The following is a 21,780-nucleotide window of genomic DNA, read 5'->3' on the forward strand; positions in this document are numbered from 1 at the left end:
ATGTGATCCAGCAATGCCACTTCTAGGTATATATCCAAGGAAATGAAAACAGAATATCAGAAGAGATATCTGCACTCCCATGTTCATTGCAACATTATTCACAATAGCCAATATACAGAAACAACAAATCTCCATCAGTAGGTGAATGGATCAAGAAAATGTGACACACACACACACCCCCACACCCACATATATATACATATATACAATCAAATATTATGCAGTCATGAGAAAGAAGGAAATCCTGCCATTTGCAACAACATGGGTGGAACTTGAGGGCATTATGCTCAGTGAAATAGGACAGACAGAAAAAGATAAATACTGTATGTTGTCACTTATATATAAAGCCTAAAAAAAAAAGCAAATTCATAAAAACAGAGAGTAGAAAAGTGGTTGCTAGGAGCTAGGAGTTGGGAGAAATAGGGAAAAGTTGGTAAAAGGGCACAAAGTTCATCTATAAAATGAATAAGGTCTGAGGGTCTAATGTAAAACATCGTGGCTATAGTTGATAACCCTGTATTATATAGTTGAAATTTGGTAAGAGAGTAGAACTTAAAAGTTCTCACCAAACAAACAAACCAACCAACAAAGGATAAATATTTGAGGTGATGAATGTGTTAATTAACTAGATAAGGAGACTCCTTTTGCAATGTATATGTATATCAAATCACCACGATGTACACTTTAAATATCTTACAATTTTTTATGTCAGTTATAACTCAGTAAAGCTGAAATAAAGGGAAAAGGACATTACAGTAGGATGCTGTCATCCCTCCCTTCCCTTCCCTTGTGGTATTGTTGTCATGTGTTTTACTTCTTTTTTTTTTTATTTTCCTTTGTTCCCCCCAAAGCCCCCCAGTACATAGTTGTATATCTTTAGTTGTGGGTCCTTCTAGTTGTGGCATGTGGGACGCCACCTCAGCATGGCTTGATGAGCGGTGCCCTGTCCGCACCCAGGGTCTGAACTGGCGAAACCCTGGGCCTCTGCAGTGGAGTGTGTGAACTTAACTGCTCGGCTACGTGCTGGCCCCTATTTTACTTCTATATATATCTCACAGTTCATTGTTTTCTTAATATGTTCTATCGAGGTAGAATTCACAAAGCATACACTTCACCCATTTAAGTGTTCAATTCCATCATTTTTAGTGTATTTACAGAGTTTTATAACAATCACTACAGTCAATTTTAGAACATGTTCATCACCCCAAAAAGCAACCCTGTCCCCATTAGCAATCACTTCCCATTCCTCCCAACCCTCTTCCCCCAAGTTCTTGGCATTTACTAATCTTTCATCTGTCCCTATAGATTTGCCTGTTCTGGACATTTCATGTAAATGGAAGCATACAATATGTAGTCTTTTGTGACTAACTTTTTTCACTTAGCATAATGTTTTCAGGTTAATTCATATTGTAGCATATAACAATACTTGATTTTTCTTATTGGAAAATAATATTCCATTGTGTAGATATAGCACATTTTGTTTAAGTGTTCATCAGTTGATGAACATTTGAGTTGTTTCCACTTTTGATTTTTATGAATAGTTCTGCTATGAATATTCATGTACAAGTTTTTGTGTGGACGTAAGTTTTCATTTATCTTGAGTATGTACCTAGGAGTAGAATTACTGTGTTTTATGATAACTCTATGTTTAATTGTTTGAAGAACTGCCAGACTGTTTTCCAAAGTGACTGTGTCATTTTACATTCCCATCAGCAGTCTACGAGGGTTCCAATTTCTCCAGTCCTTGTCAACACTTGTTATTATCTGACTTTTTGATTCTAGCCATCCTTGTGGGTGTGAAGTGGTATCTCCTGGTTTTTATGTGCATTTCCATGATAACTAACAATTTTGAGGTCTTTTCATGTGCTTTTTGGCCATTTGTCTATCTTCCTTGGAGAAATGTTTATGCATGTCCTTTGCCCATTTTTATTTGGGTTATTTGTCTTTTTATTATTGAGTTGTAAGAGTTCTTTATATATTCTGGATGTAAGTTGGATATATGATTTGCAAATATTTTCTACTGTTATTTGGGTTGTCTTTTCACTTCCTTAATGATATCCTCTGACAATATATGTTAATTCTGTACCAGAAGGATAAATATTTAACTCTTTCTCTTTTTTTGAGGTAATACTGGTTTATAAGATTATATAAATTTCAGTTGTACATCATTATGTTTCAATTTCTGTGTAGATTACTTCATGTTTACCACCCAAAGAGTAATTATCCTTCATCACTGTACACATGTGCCCTTTTACTCCCTTTGCCCGCCTCCTCCCTCCTGCCGCTCTGGTAACCACCGATCTAATTGCATATCTATGTGTTTGTTTGTTCTTGTTCTTATCTTCCACTTATGAGTGAAGTCATATAGTGTTTGGCTTTCTCCATCTGACTTATTTCGCTTAGCATAATACCTTCCAGGTACATCCATGTTGTCACAAATGGCAAGATTTCATCTTTTTTTGTAGCTGAGTAGTATTCCATTGTGTATATATACCACATCTTTATCCATTCATCTGTTGGGCACTTAGGTTGTTTCCAAGTCTTAGCTATTGTGAATGCTGCTGCAATAAATATAGAGGTGCAAATATCTTTTTGAATTAGTGTTCTTGTGTTCCTTGGATAAATACTCAGAAGTAGAATAGCTGGATCGTACAGTAGTTCTATTCTTAATTTTTTGAGGAATCTCCATACTGTTTTCCATAACATCTGTACCAGTTTGCATTCCCACCAGCAGTGTATGAGGGTTCCCTTTTCTCCACGTCCTCTGCAGCACTTGTTATTTCTTCTCTTGTTAATTATAGCCATTCTGATGGGCATGAGGTGATATTTCATTGTAGTTTTGATTTGCATTTCCTTAATAATTAGTGATGTTGAAGATCTTTTCCTGTGCCTGTTGGCCATCTGTATATCGTCTTTGGAAAAATGTCTGTTCAGATCCTTTGTCCATTTTTTAATTGGGTTGTTAGTTTTTTTCATTGTTGAGTTGTATAAGTTCTTTATATATTTTAGATATTAACCCTTGATAGGATATATGATTTGCAGATATCTTCTCCTAATTGTTAGATTGTCTTTTCATTTCGTTGATGTTTTCCTTTGCTGTGAAGAAGCTTTTTAGTCTGATGTAGTCCCATTTGTTTATTGTTTCTTTTGTTTCCCTTGCCTGGGGAGACATGGTATTCAAAAAGATGCTGCTGCGACCAATGTCAAAAAGTTACTGCCTATGTTTTCTTCTAGGAGTTTTATGGTTTCAGATCTTACATTCAGGTCTTTAATCCATTTTGAGTTAATTTTTGTGTGTGGTGTAAGATAATGGTCTACTTTCATTCTTTTGCATGTGACTGTCTTTTACCAACACCATTTATTGAAGAGACTTTCCTTTCTCCATTGTGTGTTCTTGGCTCCCTTGTCAAAAATTAGCTGTCCATAGTTGTGTGGGTTTGTTTCTGGTCTCTCAATTCTGTTCCATTGATCTATGTGTCTGTTTTTGTGCCAGTACCATGCTATTTTGGTTACTATAACTTTGTAGTATATTTTGAAATCAGGGAGTGTGATTAGCTCTCTTTCCTTTCCCTTCTTTTATAAACTCGGACACTTCCCTACCTCCCATCACCCAGAAGGGTTATTAACATAATTTTAGTTAGAGCAAAATTATGACTGTTCATGCTACACAGAGCTGAGCTTGCACAATTTTCTGTATTTTTTTCCCTGGAATTAATAACCATTTTTCTATTTGTTTGGTTTACTATGTACTTTCACTAATTCAGACATAGATATTTCCAACAATTGTCTAAATATCCTCTCAGTATATTCATTCACCACAGATAATCAATTTAAACCTCTGGAAGATATTTCTCCCATAACTTCTGACCTGTTCCAGTCTGGACAGCTTGTCTCTCTTTCTCTGGTATGCAGCTGTGACTCCAAGTCCTCTCTTCAACATCATTCTTTGTCTCTCCTATGTTGGAGCTCCTGTTTTTTGTGTCTCAAGTCTTCCTCTGTTTTGGCTTACTCTCTCCTTTTCGTGGAGCATGTTCTTTAGTAAATTTCTGAGAAAGAGTGAGAGTTTGCATGTCTGAAACATTTTATTTTTCCCTCATAATTTATTGATAGTTTATCTGAAAATAGAATTCTAGTCAAGAAGTAATCTTCTTTCAGAATTTTGGAGGCATTCCTCCACTGTCTTGTAGGCTTCTAATTTTCCTGTTGAGAAGCTGAAACCATTGTGATTCCTCGATTTTGGATATGACTGACTTTTTTCTTCCTTCCCTTCTCTGGAAGCATGTAAGACCTTTTGATTTCAACATTTTACAAAGGTGAAAATAAAAATTAAATAAAATCTCAAACCTTCAGAAGATTTGCAAGTACATTACAAAGGACTTACCTCCTGAAACTTTTAAGAGTAAGTTGTTGACATGATGCTCTATCACTCCCACATATATTAGTATTCCTTAAAAACAAGGATATTCTCCTATTCAACCACAGTAAACCTTCAAAATAAAGAAATTAATAATGATAATACATTTAATCTTGAAATCTCACTCAAGTTTAGCCAATTTTACTGATAACGTCCTTTATAGAAAAAGGATTCAGTTAAGAATCAAGGATTGCCTTTAGTTTTTGTGTCTATTTTATCTTCAGTCATGACCTCAACACTTGGAAATTACAGCTGTTATTTTCCCTCAATTCGAGTTGTCTGATGCTTCCTCATCCTTAGATTCAGATTATGTACCTTTGGCAGGAATATCACAGAAATGAGGTGTTCTCGTAATTTATCAGATGGCTCACGATTTTGATTTGTCCCATTATGATGTTAACTTTGTGCACTTGATTGAGGTGGTGTCCACCAGGCTTCTCCACTGTAAAATTACTATTTTCCTTATGTAATTAATAAGTATTCTGTGGGGAGGTACTTTGAGACCGTGTCAATATCCTGTTCCTTATCAAACTTTCAGTTTATCTATTTAATCTCTGTGGACTCATGGTTTCATATTTTATTCAATTGGTTATAATCCCTTACTATCAATATTTATCTTGACTCTGAAATTGTCTCAGATTGGCCAGTGCAAACCCCTGCTACTTGGTGTCTATGTCCTTTGGAAATGCTCCCATCATTCTTTGAGCACTTTATCACTTTCTGGCTCAAGAAAATGAACCAGGCTTTTCTCGTACTTTCCCTCCTCGAGCCTTTGAATCAACCATTTCTCCCAGGAGTCTTGGTTCCTTTTAGTGGGGTTTGGTATTTAGAAATCAAGATCTGGGTACTAGGTGTACTCTTTGCTATTGTGGTACCATTGCTCTGAAGCCCTCTCATGGCTAGGGAATGAGTATATGTATATGAATAAATATATAAATATGTAAATATTTACCTCTGTATTTATTTCTATATCCATCTATACAATTGAAAACCATGAGTTCACACAAATACCTCCAGTTTCGAGCCAACATTTCAGGGTTCATGCTTGTTTTCTCCCTTTCTGTATTATTAATTCCCTTCTCTGACAGTGAGAAACCTAGCTCCTATTATCCTTAATATATTACCATGTTTGACCTATGCTCCTGTATGTGACTAATCTCCGACAACTGCCACTCCTTCCCTCATGCAATACCACCCCATTCTGCCTGTGCTCCAGTACTCCCTACTAAACCGTCTTCCTATGCAGAAATCCTCACTCTCTCAGGCTCTGATACTCTGCATTAAGCTGTCCTCTTATGCAGAGACTTTCTTCAGCCTACTTGGGATCCAAAACCTATGCCTGCTGCCTCGCCTTCCCTTGCCTGGATACCCTCTTGACCTTGTTCAGGCTCATATACTCTGTGCTGGTAGCCCTCCAATATGGCACCCTCCGTGTCCTCCTGTGCTGTGCACCTCTCTGTTCTCACCCTGTTCTGGCTTTACTTTCCCCACACCAAAGATGCTCTCTTCTTGTTTGGATCCTGATAACTAATATTAAATCATAGTGTTCATATTAAAACAAAATTATTTCTGAATATATATGGAGCATTATTTAGTTTTGGATACACTGTTGCTAGTGTGTATCATTAACTGTTTTTACTTTCTATTTGTTGACCAATGTTTTGGGGTCTGTTGAATATCTTAGGACTTTCAGAGACTTAGAAATGAATCATCAATTATAAATATAGACACACAAAGCATTACAGTTAGCTTTCATGACCTTTTGCCAAATGCCACTGCTTTGAACGATATTTCCAAATGAAAAATAATTTAAATAACTTAAGGAGCAGTTTTACTTATGAGTGACATGTTTTACACAGAAAAATGCAATGTGGTGTAGGAACAGGAACTGTCTACTCTATACTGATAAAATTAGTATGTGTATTAGTTCACTAGGGCTGATGAAACAAAATACGGCACACCGCGTGGCTTAAAACAGCAGAAATTTATTGTCTCACAGTTCTGGAAGCTAGCAGTCTGAACTCGAGATGTTGGCAGGGCCATGTTCCCTTTGAAACCTGTAGGGGAATCCTTTCTGGCCTCTTCCTAGATTTGGGTGGTTTATTGGTAATCTTTGGTGTTCCTTGACTTGCTGCTGCATAACTTAAATCTTTCCTTTCCTTGTCACGTGGCAATCTCCCTGTATGTCGTGTCTTCACATGGCTGTCTTTTATATGACACCAGTCATTGAATTAGGAGCTCGTCCTACTACGGTATGACGTCATCTTAACTAATTACCTCTGTAATGACCCTATTTCCAAATAAGATCACATTTTGAGGTACTGAGTGTTTAGACTTCACCATATCTTTTTTTCAGGGACACAATTCAACCCTTAACAGTATGTAAGTAAAGGCTTTATTTCAATTTTATTTTGGAAAGAATTTAATCATCAGATTATACCTGAGAGCCTTCTCTTTGTTGTGAACTGTAATGTATAGTATTATATAGTCATATAGCTTCGTATTTTGGTGTCACCAGCTATAGGAATTAGTAATACACATGTTTTTGCATTAGACTATTTCTGATTATTTTAAGAAGGGAATATCAGTTTGACCAACTAGCTCTCTGAGAAGTATCTGTAACTAGCCAGCCAGCTTCTATAATCAATTTGACTGTCAGATTTTAGAGAAGTCCTCTGGGCTACGTTTAAGGTGATTCTGTAAGCTGAGAATCTGGAATCTCTTTTCCTGTCTAGAAAAGGCAATCTATAACTAGCTCCATAAGCTTTTTAAGGGTCAGTGTTACTTCCCATCTTTTTTAGTTTTGGGAAGATCAGTCGTAGCTGTAAATTTTTTCCTAACTAGCACATCTGTCCTTTGTGGAGGCTTTTTAAAATACTTTTCAGATGAGATTTACTAACTTTTAAGGAAACTTAAGCAATATATTGACTTCATACATGATTCATGAATTCCATATTCCTTATACTGTTTCTCAGTTGATGTTTTCTTAACCATCTGGAGATATATTTTAGATGAGCCTCTTTCTTCACTTAATATAAACATGTATCTCTTAATTTAACACAATATTTACTAAATTAGTTCAGACTTGTGCTAGTTAAATTGCATGATTTGCTAAAACTTGTGAATGAACTAAATGTTCTGTTGGCTCAATTATATAATTTGTTTAAACTTCTGAATGAACTAAATGTTCTCTGAAAATTTCCGGTGTAAAATTGTTTGCCTAAGATGAGTTCTTGTACTTTTCCCTTAACAATATTGATTTTAGGGGTTGGCCTGGTGGCGCAGCGGTTAAGTTCGCATATTCTGCTTCAGCGCCCCGGGGTTCGCCGGTTCAGATCCCAGGTGCAGGCCTATGCACTGCTTATCAAGCCATGCTGTGGCAGGCATCCCACATATAAAGTAGAGAAAGATGGGAACGGATGTTAGCTCAGGACCAGTCTTCCTCAGCAAAAAGAAGAGGATTGGTGGCAGATGTTAGCTCGGGGCTAATCTTCCTCAAAAACAAAAATAGAATACTGATTTTAGAAAATGCATGTTTTCTGATCATAAATATTCACTGAGAATAAAGCTTAAATTTCTTATTTTAATTAACCTAAATGTCTTTTCTTTCTATACAATATTAATTACCTTACTATTTAATGTATTGCATTAAGAACGTTTGTTTATTGCATTAAGAAAGATCCAAAATATTTCTTTCGGCATTTGAAAAGTTTGATATTAAACAAATTTTTTCAAATTTTTACTCAAGTTTCTTTGCTTCATTTTGAATAACTTTTATTTTTTTTTTTTAATTGATTTCAGACTGCCAAATAGAGTATCTGTAGTCCATGGCTCCTTCTTTAATTCATTCAACAAGTAATTTATTTTACCAAGCATTGTGATAAGTTCTAGGGATACAATAAAAAGTAAGTCTCTTATCCAAAGAAATTTAAAGTCCAATGTGAGGTTTGAGTAAAAAAATAGGCAATTACAGTATACTATTATCAAGAACTGTAAGGGATCTTATATTCTACCCTACTTGCAAGCTAACAAGTTAGCCTGTCACAGTTTCATGGATGCTGGCAGAAGTCACAAGACTCCTGGGTCAGAAAGAAGGGACTTCAGTACTCACAACAGTAGCAGTAGCCAGAGTATCAGCATTTTCTTGCGCTGGTTCCCAAGCTCCATTTCCCACAGGGTGATGTGAAGAGAGCCACATGACACCTGCACATGCCGTGTGTTACAGGTGAAAATAGCTGAGCTTAGGGGACCTGGATCTTTTTTAATGGGCAGTAAGCATGCTTGCCTGCTATTCTGGAGGGAGACACAATCTTTATCTTCTAAGACTTGTAGGTAAACCTGCCCTTTGCTTTAGAAGGAGGAACTATAGTTTTCAAGGCTATTCACTATATAAACATTCTGGAAAAGACTGTCCAACATAAAGGCAAGTGAGTGCCTCTGCTCACAAGATAATGCAGAAATACAAAAGGCCAGTAGAGAATTGTCTCCCAGTTCTCTATGGAGAGACTCTCTCTCTAGCTGGCTTTGAAGAAGCAAGCTGCAAAGAGACTCTGTATTAGTTTTCTATTGCTGCATAACAAATGACCAGCCATAGCAGCTTAAAACTACCATATTAATTATGTCATGATTTCTTTGGATCAGGAGTCTATGTACATCTTAGGTTGGTCCTCTGCTTAGAGTCTCACAAGCTGCAGTTAAGGTGTCGTCCAGGGCTGTATACTTATCTGGAGTACTCTACTATGGAAGGATCTACCTTTCCTCTCATGTGGTGTTGGCAACATTTAGTTCCTTGCAACTGTAGGATTCATAGTAGCTTACTTCTTCAAAGCCAACAAGGTAGGGAGAGATTGGAGAGGGAGACAGAGAAAGAACAAACAGGGAGGAAATCATCAGTGATATACGAAGTTAGGAGAATGCCTGTGTGCCTGTAGTTGGAGAACGCCTCTACAGCAGGATTTCTCAACCTTGGCATTATTGACATTTGGGGCTGGATACTTCTTTTACTGTCCTGTGCATTCTAGGATGTTCAGCAGCAACCTTGACTTCTACCCACTCGATGCCAGTAGAATCTTCCCCGATTGTAACAACCAAAAATGTCTTCAGGCATTGCCAAAATGAACATCCATGTAATGATCACACAAGAAAAGAAATAGATATTGCCAGTACTTCAAAAGCTCCCCTTCTGCCCCGTCCTATTCATTATTCTCTACTTCCCTCCAAAAAGAAATCACTTTTTTAGTTATCACTTTCTTGTTTTTCTTTATAATTTAGTTTTACTTGTTCTTTTTAATACTTTACATGTCAGGAATCATTCAGTGTATATTTTTTATACCTCACTTCTTCTAGCCAACATTATGTTTGTGAGATTTAATCGTGTTGTTGCATGTAGCTGTAGCTCATTTGTTTCCATTTCTGTATAATATTCCACTGTATGAATATGCTGTTACTCATTTCACTGTTGTTGGCCTTTTGAGTTTTTGACACTTTTTGACAATTAAAAATAATACTGCTAAACAATTTTATACCTGTTTCTTACTACAATTGTATACATAATTTTATTTGGTACATAATCAGAAGTGGAATTTCTGAGTCATAGGGTATGCATATCTCCAACTTTAGTAGATAATGACAAAATGTTTGCCAAAATATTTTTCAAAACAGTTGTACTGATTTACACTCCTATCAGCAGTATATGAGAATTCCCATTGCTCTTCCCCAAAACCTGTTATAGTCAGTTTAAAAATTTTAGCCATAGTGGTTGGTAGATAGTGGTATTTCATTGTGATTTTAATTTGCGTTTTCCTCTTAATGAGATTGAACACCTTTTCATCTGTATGTTGACCATTTGAATATCTTCTTTTGTGAAAGTCTTGTTCAACTCTCTTGCCCATTTTTCCATTGGATTATCTTCTTTTTTATTTGTAGAGCTTCTTTTCATGTAAGCCATTTGTTGGTTCTGTGTATTGCAAATAATTTTTTCCTCTGTGTAGTTGGCTTTCTTACTTAGTATTGTGGCATAGATTCTGTTGGTGTGCCACCCACATTGCCTTAGCATTTGCTTTTGTACAGGGAAGGCTTCTTTCTGCAAGCAGCTGAAACTCAGTACCTCAGGGCTTTCTCTGGCTACAGGAGAGACCAGAGAGTAATCAGGAGTTGTTGCCCTAGCAATAGGTCTTAACCAATACTGAATAGGAGTTGATGAATAAATACCCCGTTTCCCTTACCTTTGGAAATAGCTTCCAAAGCTTACTCTACACCATCTCTGAGAGGTCTCCAGCGGGACTGAGCCACAGTACCATGCAGTGGTAACCTGATCATCAGTGCATCCTGTATTACTGTGCTTGCCCTCTCTTCTTACTTTCCTACTCCCTTGCCTGTGCTTATTGGAATTACTTTTCAAGTAAATTATTTGCCTTCAAATTCTAGTTTCTCAAAGTTGGCTTTTGGAGAACATTTCCTGGGTCAGTGGTGGCTTTTGATGAATAGAAATTCCTAATTTAAGTTTAGTGTAGTTTACGTTTTTCCTTTATAGTGTTTGTTGTATCCTGCTTAATCAGTCTTTACCTACCCCAATGTCTTGATTGTACCCATGGGATTTTAATTTGTGAAAGTGACTGAGTGATGACATGGAGAGGGTACTGCCATTAAAAGAAGATTTTTATTACTTACAATTCCTGAGAGTAAGGAGCACAGCACAAAGGATCATGGGGAAGAACCAGAGTTGGTCAGGAGGTGGAAGGAATGAAAGGAAAACATTGCAAAAGCCTTTATTACTACAATAGCAGGAAGTTGTTAGGTGGGAACATCTCCTGTTAGGTAGGAAGCAAAACACATGTTGGAGTTTGTGGTTGGAGGGATTGTAATATAGTCTTTGTGCACCAGCTAAAGCCAGACCATGGGGGAGATGTAAACAACTTTGGCCGTTCGTTTGGCCCTGTGATTAATGGATGCCAAATAATCAATTATGAAATTTATAAAAGTTGTTAGAATACCCAAGGTAATGATGATATTCTTCTTTGTTATATTCTAGATGTTTTATTGTTTTACTTATTTAGATCTACAATCCACCTGGAATTGATATTTGGATGTGGTGTGAGAAAGGGATCACATTTCATTTTTTTCTTATATAGATTCATAATCGTATTGGCACCATTTATGGAAAAGACTGTCCTTTTCCCACTGCTCTGCAGTCAGTCTTTGTCATAAATCAAGTGTCCATATGTGACTGGGTCTATTTCTAGACTCTTTATTCTGTTCCATTGGTCTCTCTGTCTGCCCTTATGCAGATACCACAGTGTCTTAATTTAACTTTAGTATACGTTGGTATTTGTTAGAGTTGGTCCTTCCACCTTGTTCTTCTTCAAGATTATCTTGGCCATTTTTGGAAGATGTTCTCCTTTGGTAATAGCGATGATACTTGTCTTCTGTTTGGTGAATTTTACTTATTTTTAATCTTCCAGTTAGTTTCAGAGATCCATTGTAAGAGAGCATGAGATAATTTGTTTTGGGGCTAACAACATTCATTTTGGTGTTTTTCCTAAATTGACCCATATAGTGACAGAACAGTCCAGATATTGTACAATGGGGGTATAGATTAGGGGGCTTCAAAAAGAACCAGTGCCATATGGAATACATAATGTCATAATTGTAATATGCTACAACTCCTTGTCAGTATTGGTAAATTACTCCATCCAAAGATCATCCTCATTTCCCCAGGTTTAGTACCAGTGCTCGGCTCTAGAGATAGTGCAATTTAACTTATCAAAGGGTTATTTATAAAATTTAGAATGTTGATGTTGCTTTATTTTGAAAAACTAATTAATTTGTACCACTGGAATTATGAAAATTGTTTTACTTGCACAAACAGGAACCAATGAGGGAAATTTGTGTTATTCTGTAACTATCTGGGATATTCAGTTGCAGCTTTTCAAATAGCATCTATCCACAAATATCCTTTGTGCCTTTTGCAATTCATCTTAGTTTTTTGGTGCTGCTCAGGATTGAACTGTATCTCCTGTCACTATTGTGGATTAAGCTGTACTCAAAGGGCTGAAATAGAAATGAAATTTGGATACGATGAGGTGAACTCTTTTCATTGTCAGACTTTCAGGAGACTAGTGCATTAGTCTTACTATGATGGGGCAGTAATTTCTAACCATTGATTAGGCTGGCATCCTAGCTAGGTTGATATGTAAAAATGTACGGAATATGATAAGCATAAAATCTTTAAGAGGAAAACCCATTCTTGTATTAAATATTTATGGTTTCCACATTTGTATTTTTTTCTTAATAGGTTAATGTAGCTGAATCAAAGATAACAAATTTAATATACCTAAAACATACCTTGGAACTTGTAGATCCTTTAAAGGTAATTTACATGTTTGTATGTCTTCCAAAACGTGTCTAGCATCAGTTTTTTTTTTAACTTTTTATTTTGAAGAAATTTAAGACTTAGAGAAAGTTGCAAGAATGAGTGAATTCCCATATTCTTTCTCTTTATACACACAGCACACAGACACGTTATTATCCTTATTATTACTCTTACTGAATCGTTTGAGAATAAGTTGCAGTACCTAAATGCTAAAGTATATATCTCCTAAGAATAAGCATGTTCTCTTACATAACCACAATATAATTATAAAATTCAGAATATTTAACATGGTATAATACTATTATATAATGTATAGTCCATATTCAAATTTTTCCAGTTGTCTTAATGATGTTCTTTATGGATTTATTTTTTCTTGATACAGGGTCTAGTCCAGGACCACGCATTGTGTTTAATGTTATATTTCTTCATATTCCTTTAAACTGAAAAGTTTCTCAGTTTTTCTTTGTCTTTCATGATATTGACATCTTGAAGAGTAAGGATCTGTTGTTTTAGAGGATATTCCTCAATTTGTGTGATTTTTTTTCTCATGATTAATTTCAGTTTATGCGTATTTGGCAGTAATACTCTATGAGCAATGTTGTATCTTTCTCAGAACAGCACATCAGTAGGCATATGATATCATTTCCCTGTTCGAGTGCTAACATCTGTTGCCAGTCTTTTTTTTTTTCCTTCTTCTCCCCACAGTCCCCCAGTACATAGTTCTGTATTCTAGTTGCAGGTCCTTCTGGTTGTGCTGATCAATTTCTTCACTGTAAAGTTATAAGTAATCTGTAGAGGGATACTTTGAGAGTGTATAAATATCCTGTTTCTCATCAAACTTTCATCCATTGATTTTAGTATTTCTTGATGAGTCTCACTTGAAGTACTTGTTACTCTGATGGTTACAAATGGGTGATTTTCTCTTCAATTTTTAAATACTCTCCTGTGCAAAACATTTTTTAAATTAAAGTGACACAAAAGAACTGCTTTTTAACATGAAAAATGTGGAAGAATTTTGTTGTAGAGTTCATTCTAATAAATATATACAATGAAAGCAATTTGGCAAAAGTGTTGTCTTTTTTAGAATAAAAGAAGTATAATAAACCTTCCCCCTAAATTGATAGATTTGATGAAACACAAATATCAAACTTTGATATGTCAAAGGCAAGGTAAAAGCCAAAGAAAGGAAAAATTTATAACAAATGACAGACAAATATTAATTTCTGTCATCATAAAACTTGTGTAATTTCATAAGAAAATACTGAAATGCCAGTGGAAATATGGAAAATGACCACAAAACGAGAAATCAAAGTGATTAATAAATCCAACAAAAATGTTCAACCTCAGCATTAGTCAAAGAAATGCAAATTAAAAATCATAGTTTTTATCTATTAAAAAAGCAGTTTTTTTGCTTAATGGATGCAACTTACTGCTAATGAGAGAACAGTGAGACAGGCAACCTCTTAGACAACTGGTAGGAGTACAAATTGTACATACTTTATAGGAGAGTTTTGCAATTTATATCATTCTACTTCTAGAAATCTGTCTGAAAGAACTAGTAAGAAATGTTGATCAAAATTTATGCCCACTGATGGTCATTGCAGCTTTATTTATATTAGTGAGAAATTATAAGTAGCACAGAACTCCAATAATTAGAGAAAGAGACTATTTTCCTTAGGGTGGATTTTTTTTTTTTTTTTAAGGAAGATTGGCCCTGAGCTAACATCTGTTGCCAATCTGCCTCTTTTTGCTTGATGAAGATCATCCCTGAGCTAACATCCATGCCAGTATTCCTCTATTTTATATTTGAGGTGCTACCACAGCATGGCTTGATGAGCAGTGTGTCGGTCTGCACCTGGGATCCCAACTCTCAAACCCTGGTCCACCAAAGTGGAATGTACAAACTTAACCACTATGCCACTGGGCCAGCCCCCTCCACAGAGTGGAATATTATGCATTATTTTTTGCTGTGAAAAGTTTCTAATGCTTATGATATAGTATTAAGCAGGGGAGAAAAAGCATACAATGATACAAAATCTTTGATTTAAAGAAGTGACAGGAAATATGCCATAATATTTAGAGTATTTATCTTTGGAAGGGTGGTAGAAATATGAGTGATTTAAATGTTTTTATGTTTTTGTGAATTTTCTAGTTTTTATCAATATGTAAATATTTTTCTATTCATAAGCAAAAAGTGTTCTTATTGCCATTGTCTCATAGCAAACTAAAATAGGAGGTAAAATCAGGTTAACTACGTTTTCTCCTCCTCTTTTATGTTTATTCAAATAGTGACCACTCATAGTTTCCATTAAGCAAAATAAAATCCCTACTTTTGCCATGTAAGAATGGAGAAATTGCTCTATTTATAAATAACAAAGCACTTTTTAAATGTATATTTAATCCAAATTTTGGAATGATATGTAGAGTACTCTAGATGTACAATGATAGCTATTTAAGTACCTATCTCTAATAAGTAGTTGAATGTTAACAGTTAGTTGAGAGACAAGAAAAATAAAAGTCATAATAGTAAAGCACTGGATGCCACTTACTAGCCATGTGCTCTTTATTGGGAAAATGGGAAAGATACCATCTGTCCTCACGTAAATACCTAAAATACTTTTTATGAGTATATAAATGAGAAGATGAGGCAAGAAAGCACTTGCTAAACTGTAAAGTATTAAACAAATGTAAAGGGCTATATTTGAATAATGTCATAATTTATTATCCTTAACTATCTTTATTTTATTCTTTAATAGATTGCTCTGAAGAACTGTGACACACCTTTATTAAGAGCTTACTACGGTTCCTTGGAAGATAAGAGGTCTTTGTCACTCAACTGTTAATAAAATATCAGATTATTCCTTTCTTCCTGAGCATAACTGATTTTAAGCACTCTAATTGTATTCTATAGAACAATTACTTGAGCCTTAGTTAATAGAAGCTTTAAACTATTTCAGACTTATAATTATGCATTTCATCTTATAAATACCAATAAATAGGGTAACAGCACATTGAGTATTTGTGTTAATGGACAATTAAAATAGCATTAAAAATTGAAATCATATGCAATTTTAATACTTCTTTTTTAGCCATTCTCCATGGAAAGACTTGCAAATATAAAAATATATTCTTCTCTTTTGTTAAATCATGAAGGGCCTAATGTAACCAAAAAATAGTATATATGAATACTGAATAAGACCTAAATACAGTTTAATTTTAATATTTGTTTTTAGCAGTGGCACCTTGGTTCTTGGCCAAAAAGTCTTGTGGTACTTAAGAACTGTTATTTTATTGATTCAAGATTCACACCTTGTATGAGGCCACAAATTAAGGTTAATAATAAAAAAAGACTAATTACAAATAAAATATAGAACAGAATAAAACGAAAGTATAGAAAAATAGGTGTTTCCAGACTTCTGATTTCGTGATCACTGCACTAATCACTGCTAATTGTGAGGTCCTTGTTGCACTGTTTCACCATCTGTGTTTAGTCTCCTTACCCCACCTGAGGGCAAGGACTATGTGTTAATCCTTCCTTGAATCCTTGCACCTAACACAGTGATTGACACATGGGATAAGAAAATGTTTATTGAGTCAATGAGCATGAAGCCAGCATTCTTATAACAGGTCTTCAAGGATATATTTTATACTCACAGGCACAGTCAGTATGTATAACTTCAGGTATCTGTTTATTAGCAGTTGTAAAATTCTTCTTGATGGCCTCATGTTGGTTTGGGAAACTAGTCCTGGCTGACAAAATAATTTATGATTGACATCATCACAGTTCTAACCTATGTAAATTTACATTGCTTAATTATGTATTTTCAAAATAATTTTTACCAATGATTTCAAGAAAATATGCTATTTCCTATCAATAACTATGATGAATTACGAATTAAAATAACTTTGATTTATTGCCTATAATCTTCTTTTTTAGGTTTGGAATTATCCTTGAAAAGATTAAAACAGTAATTAATGATGATGCAAGATACATGAAAGGATGCTTGAACATGAGGACACAGAAGTGCTATGCAGTGAGATCTAACATAAATGAATTTCTTGACATCGCTAGAAGAACATATACAGAGATTGTGGATGACATAGCAGGTAATTTAATGACTTGAACATATTTTTCTGGTTTTTAGAAATAAACGTTTTTAGGACATTCTGTGCTTTTTTGCTGGTGATAACTAGCCATGTGTATTTTAAATTTATTTTGTTGTTAGCAAAACAGATAAAGTTGGACTGGCCTGGTGGCATAGTGGTTAAGTTCATGCACTCCACTTTGGTGGCCTGGGGTTCGTGGGTTCCAATCCCGGGTGCAGACCTCCACACTGCTCATCAAGCCATGTTGTGGTGGCATCCCACATACAAAGTAGAGGTGGATTGGCACAGATGTTAGCTCAGGGACAATCTTCCTCACCAAAAAGAAAAAACAACGAGATAAAGTTAACATATATTATCATTTAAAGAAACTTAAAAAAAAATAAAGATCTCAGAGTGTTATAATATGTCTGTTCTTTTTTCCAAACTTAAATATAGTTACGTTCATATAACATTGTGTATAAATTACATGAAAAATGCAGGCTATCAGTACTAAAGAGTTTCACTGGAGGGAGAGGGATCATTTTTGTCTAGTAGAGGTGGCGTTTGAGCCAGTACAGTAATTCATTTAACAAATATTGAGCTCCTAGTAAATGTGGACACTGTTCTAGGTACTGAAAATACATAGTGATTAAGACAAAGTCCCTGTCCTCGTGGAGCTTATGTTATAGTAGGGGAGACAGACAAGACACAAAGACACACACACATGTGTATGTATATCAATGTTGATATATATCAATCACATATATCACATAATTTCATATGGACATAAGATATGAAGAAAACTGTTGCAGGCTGGAGGGGTCAGGAGGGACTGGGTGTGGAGGCAGAGAGGATGGGAGTGTTTTTAGTAGATAAAATAGCCTAGAAAGGAATTCCACCCATTGGCAGTGGTATAAACCTCAGCACAAAGGCACAAAGAAACCTCAAAGCATGAGTGAGAAAATTTGCTAGGATAGAACAGAGGTTTTCCCTTGCAGAACTTGTAAGAGATAAGATCAAAGATGTAGACTGGGATCCAGAATTTAGTCTTTGAAGGCCAGGAGTTTGGGTTTTTCCCAAGGAGAATGAAGAGGCATTGAGATGTTTTTGCTGTCTGTAGTGAAACTGATCAAGAAGATATGTTGAATTAATTTGAGTGGAACAATGGAGACAGGGAGACCATTTTAAACTATTACAAGTTAACAGTGTTATTTAGGGTGATAGCAGTGTATATGAGAAAAGAGAAATGCAAAAGTTGGAGGAAGAATTGGTAAGAGTTGGTAATTGAGTAGATATATGTGGCCATGATGAAGGAAAATGTAGCCGTTGGTGCTAATTGAGATTTGTTTAGTGTGTTAATGCTCATCAAGTAAAAAATATAAATTGAGAACTCTGTGGTCAATTTGAGGTTGATAGATTTGGATTTTCCAGGAATTTTATCTAATGAGTCATATATTTCCTTTTTTGAATATTTTATTTTTAAAATGTGTTTTGTAGAGGGAATTTCTTATTCTGAATTAATGATTACAATAATTTCTGTGATGATTCTTTTTCGAAGAATCATCTGTTTCTTCCTTTTCAAAAAAGTAGAATGAATAACAAACTGATATTCCTAATACAGAGAGTATAAAATAGTATGGGCTTCATTTATTTATTTATTTTTTACTTTTATTATTATGTTTTGCTGAGGAAGGTTAGCCCTGAGCTAACATCTGTGCCTGTCTTCCTCTATTTTATATGTGGGTCACTGCCACAGCATGGCTGACGAATGGTGTATGTCCGTGCCCAGGATCCAAACCTGTGAACTGAGGCCACTGAAGTGGAGCACGCCAAACTTAACCACTAGGCCATGGCACTGGTCCCTCGGCTTTATTTTTTAATTTTAATTTTTACAGTTTCTTTTATTTTCAAAATACCTATCAGAATGACTACCTTTCTACTACAATCTTTTTTTCTTAAAAGAATACTTAACCGTATATTTTAGACATTAAAAATCTTTAGAGGGGCCACTCCAGTGTCGTAATGGTTAAGCTTGTATGCTCTGCTTTGGTGGCGTGGGGTTTGCAGGTTCAGATCCTGAGTGTGGACGTACACATGGCTCGTCAAGCTGTGCTGTGGTGGCATTCCAGATACAAAGTAGAGGAAGATTGGCCTGGATGTTAGCTCAGGGACACTCTTCCTCAAGCAAAAAGAGGAAGATGGGCAACAGATGTTAGCTCAGGACCATTCTTGCTCACCAAAAAACTAACAAAAAAGAGAAAAATTAAATCTGTGGAGATTAAAAGAGTAACAAGACCTTCCTATTTATATGTAAAATAACAAGAAAAAAATCTTGTGATTTTTTAAAATAGAAAGCATGATTTTCTCATTGAAATTTTTTTGTTTTCTTTTTGTTTTTCTTATTTCTGGTCATTAGGAATGATATCGCAGCTTGCAGAAAAATATAGTCTTCCTTTAAGAACAAGTTTTAGCTCTGCTCGAGGATTTTTCATCCAGATGACTACAGATTGTACAGCCCTACCTGATGATCAGCTTCCTTCAGAGTTTATTAAGGTTCATTCTAGAGTTTTGGTTAGGAAATTATTGTTTCTGATTTTGCAGAATTACATTTACATTCTTCAGGCACTCCTTGAGTTTTACATGCCAAATTTCTGAATGTTCTGTATATGTATTGCTTCTCCACCTAACCACCCACCTAACAGCTATACTAATCTGAGTGATTTAGAAGCTTTTTTTTTTTTTTTTGAAATATTAAGCACAGTGCTTCCCACAGTTCTGGAAGCTCGGTATGTGTAAAAAAGGAAAATAAAGTCTAAAAGATGAAAGAAATTTGGAAAATACTGCGCCATCTCCTGTGTTAGGTACTTCTCAATACACATTTGCCTATTAAAGGTTTAAAAGTCCTGAAGTAAAAAAATCCGCTTAACCATTGTAATCCAATATTGCCAAACAGTTGGACCAGGGAAATATTTTTTCCTATGTACATATTAACTCCTCCACAATATACCAGTTTGGGAAAGTCTAACCCATCCTAATCTTTGCTTTTTCTGCTCCAAGGTGGTACTTTTTGATAAAAACATGCCATTTAACTTTCAGAGTTTTAAAACCTATACTGTATACCAAGTAATGAAGGATGGATGAAGTAAAAAATGGGTGGAGACTTAGTAATGGGGTTAGATTGAGTGAGGTTCAGATATGGGGTAAGGGTTAAGACAAGGGTCAGAGGTGGAGTGAGGATTAGTGATATTTATCATGCATATTACTTGGTAATAAGATATTGTGTTTTAACATTTCTATATGGCCATTTTAAGACCTGTAAAAATAGTCATGTCAGATGAACCAGGGTAAAAAAATTCTGCTTTAACCTTAGAAGTGATCTTCCTTTTCTCTTTCACTAACATTATTCAGGACTTTGTGATACTGTATTTCAGAAATTAAAGTGATTAACCTAAATACCTATATTTCTATTCTTTAAAATTTGTGTGTTTTACTTCATAGGAGGGTACACATATCTTGACATTTGTTTTGTAATTTCCCAGCAGATTTCTAAAGTGAAAAATTCTTATAGCTTTACATCAGCAGATTTAATTAAAATGAATGAAAGATGCCAAGAGTCTTTGAGAGAAATCTATCACATGACTTACATGTAAGAACATTTGAAATTTTTGAATATTGAATTAAATTGGTTTAATTTGAGGCACAATAATAAATTTCATTAATTGACTTTTTGTCTGATTGCAGAAAAATGTAAAATTATGAGTGTTAGCAATGAAAGAACATTTCCTGGAAGAACAGTTAAAACTTTTAGTCTGTCATTGTGATGGGGATCAGTGAACCTCACAGAAGATTCAGGGCAAATCTAATTGCAAAAAACCCCATTATAACTAATACTTCTATAGTATGCATTCCACCATGATGTAGAACTTGGTACATCATGGGCTTATCTTGGGCTTCATTCCGTTTATTCTTTTTCTATGGTATGTAACCTCAACTTCTCATGCCTTAATACTTACATAGCGACATCACAATAGTGCCCAGTCTTTTGCTGTTCATGAAACAGCAGCAGTTCAGCTAGAAATAAGAAATAGAACACTCAGAGTTGGTGAGCTGAGATGATAAAGAGAAATGTTGGGCTTTCAAAGCAATTTCAGGGTATGGACCACAAAGATTAGAAGATACCGTAAGTTTTGGGAACATATTTATCCTTGTAAAGGAAAAGCTTTTATATTATGTCACAATATGATAACTCTACCACATAAAAGCTTAAATAATTATGTTGTTAGGATATATGTGTGTTTGTGAGAGAGAGAGAATGAGTGAGGGAAAAATAATAATAGCTTTTGTGTTGAACTTAACATCTGCTAAAAGACAAAATTATTAGCAGCTGGGATCTGCTGAAGTGTAGTGAAGGCTTGATTTGACCCATATAAAAATATTTTATAAAAAAATTTATTTTATTAATATTTAATCAAAGCAGTCATTTCATAAACATGGTGTTAACACACCAGAAGATAGATTATTTGCTAATAAGTAGCTGTGACCTTGAGTGTGAACTTCAATTTCATCTCTAAAATGAGACAATAGAACGATGGACTTTATCTGTAGTGTACAACTCAACTTTGAGTGTTATTTTAGCTCAGGCACTGAATTTAATATTGTTTTACAATTGCACTCTATGTTTCTCTTTAAAAATCATTACTTGTCATACTAAACATGTACTTTCAGGATAGTGTGCAAACTGCTCAGTGAGATTTATGAACATATTCATTGCTTATATAAACTATCTGACACTGTGTCGATGCTGGATATGCTACTGTCATTTGCTCATGCCTGCACTCTTTCTGACTATGGTAAGTTGCTTTCTTTGGAATAAATATGTTGCATACTGAAATTTTTAGTCCATTCAAGC

The 21,780-nt window shown here is 35.1% G+C and overlaps 1 protein-coding gene across 1 annotated transcript in view; it reads left to right on the forward strand.

The window, feature by feature from the left end:
• Nucleotides 1-21,780, forward strand: part of MSH4 (mutS homolog 4) — an 82,655-nt gene that overhangs the window by 39,409 nt on the left and 21,466 nt on the right. The window contains exons 9-14 of the mRNA XM_046645116.1: nt 12,708-12,782; nt 15,542-15,606; nt 16,723-16,892; nt 19,288-19,424; nt 20,414-20,517; nt 21,597-21,721. Coding sequence (XP_046501072.1) covers nt 12,708-12,782; nt 15,542-15,606; nt 16,723-16,892; nt 19,288-19,424; nt 20,414-20,517; nt 21,597-21,721 — 676 coding nt within the window. The remainder of the gene's footprint in view (nt 1-12,707; nt 12,783-15,541; nt 15,607-16,722; nt 16,893-19,287; nt 19,425-20,413; nt 20,518-21,596; nt 21,722-21,780) is intronic.

Source organism: Equus quagga, chromosome 18 (genome assembly GCF_021613505.1).
Source record: "Equus quagga isolate Etosha38 chromosome 18, UCLA_HA_Equagga_1.0, whole genome shotgun sequence".
NCBI lineage: Eukaryota > Metazoa > Chordata > Mammalia > Perissodactyla > Equidae > Equus > Equus quagga.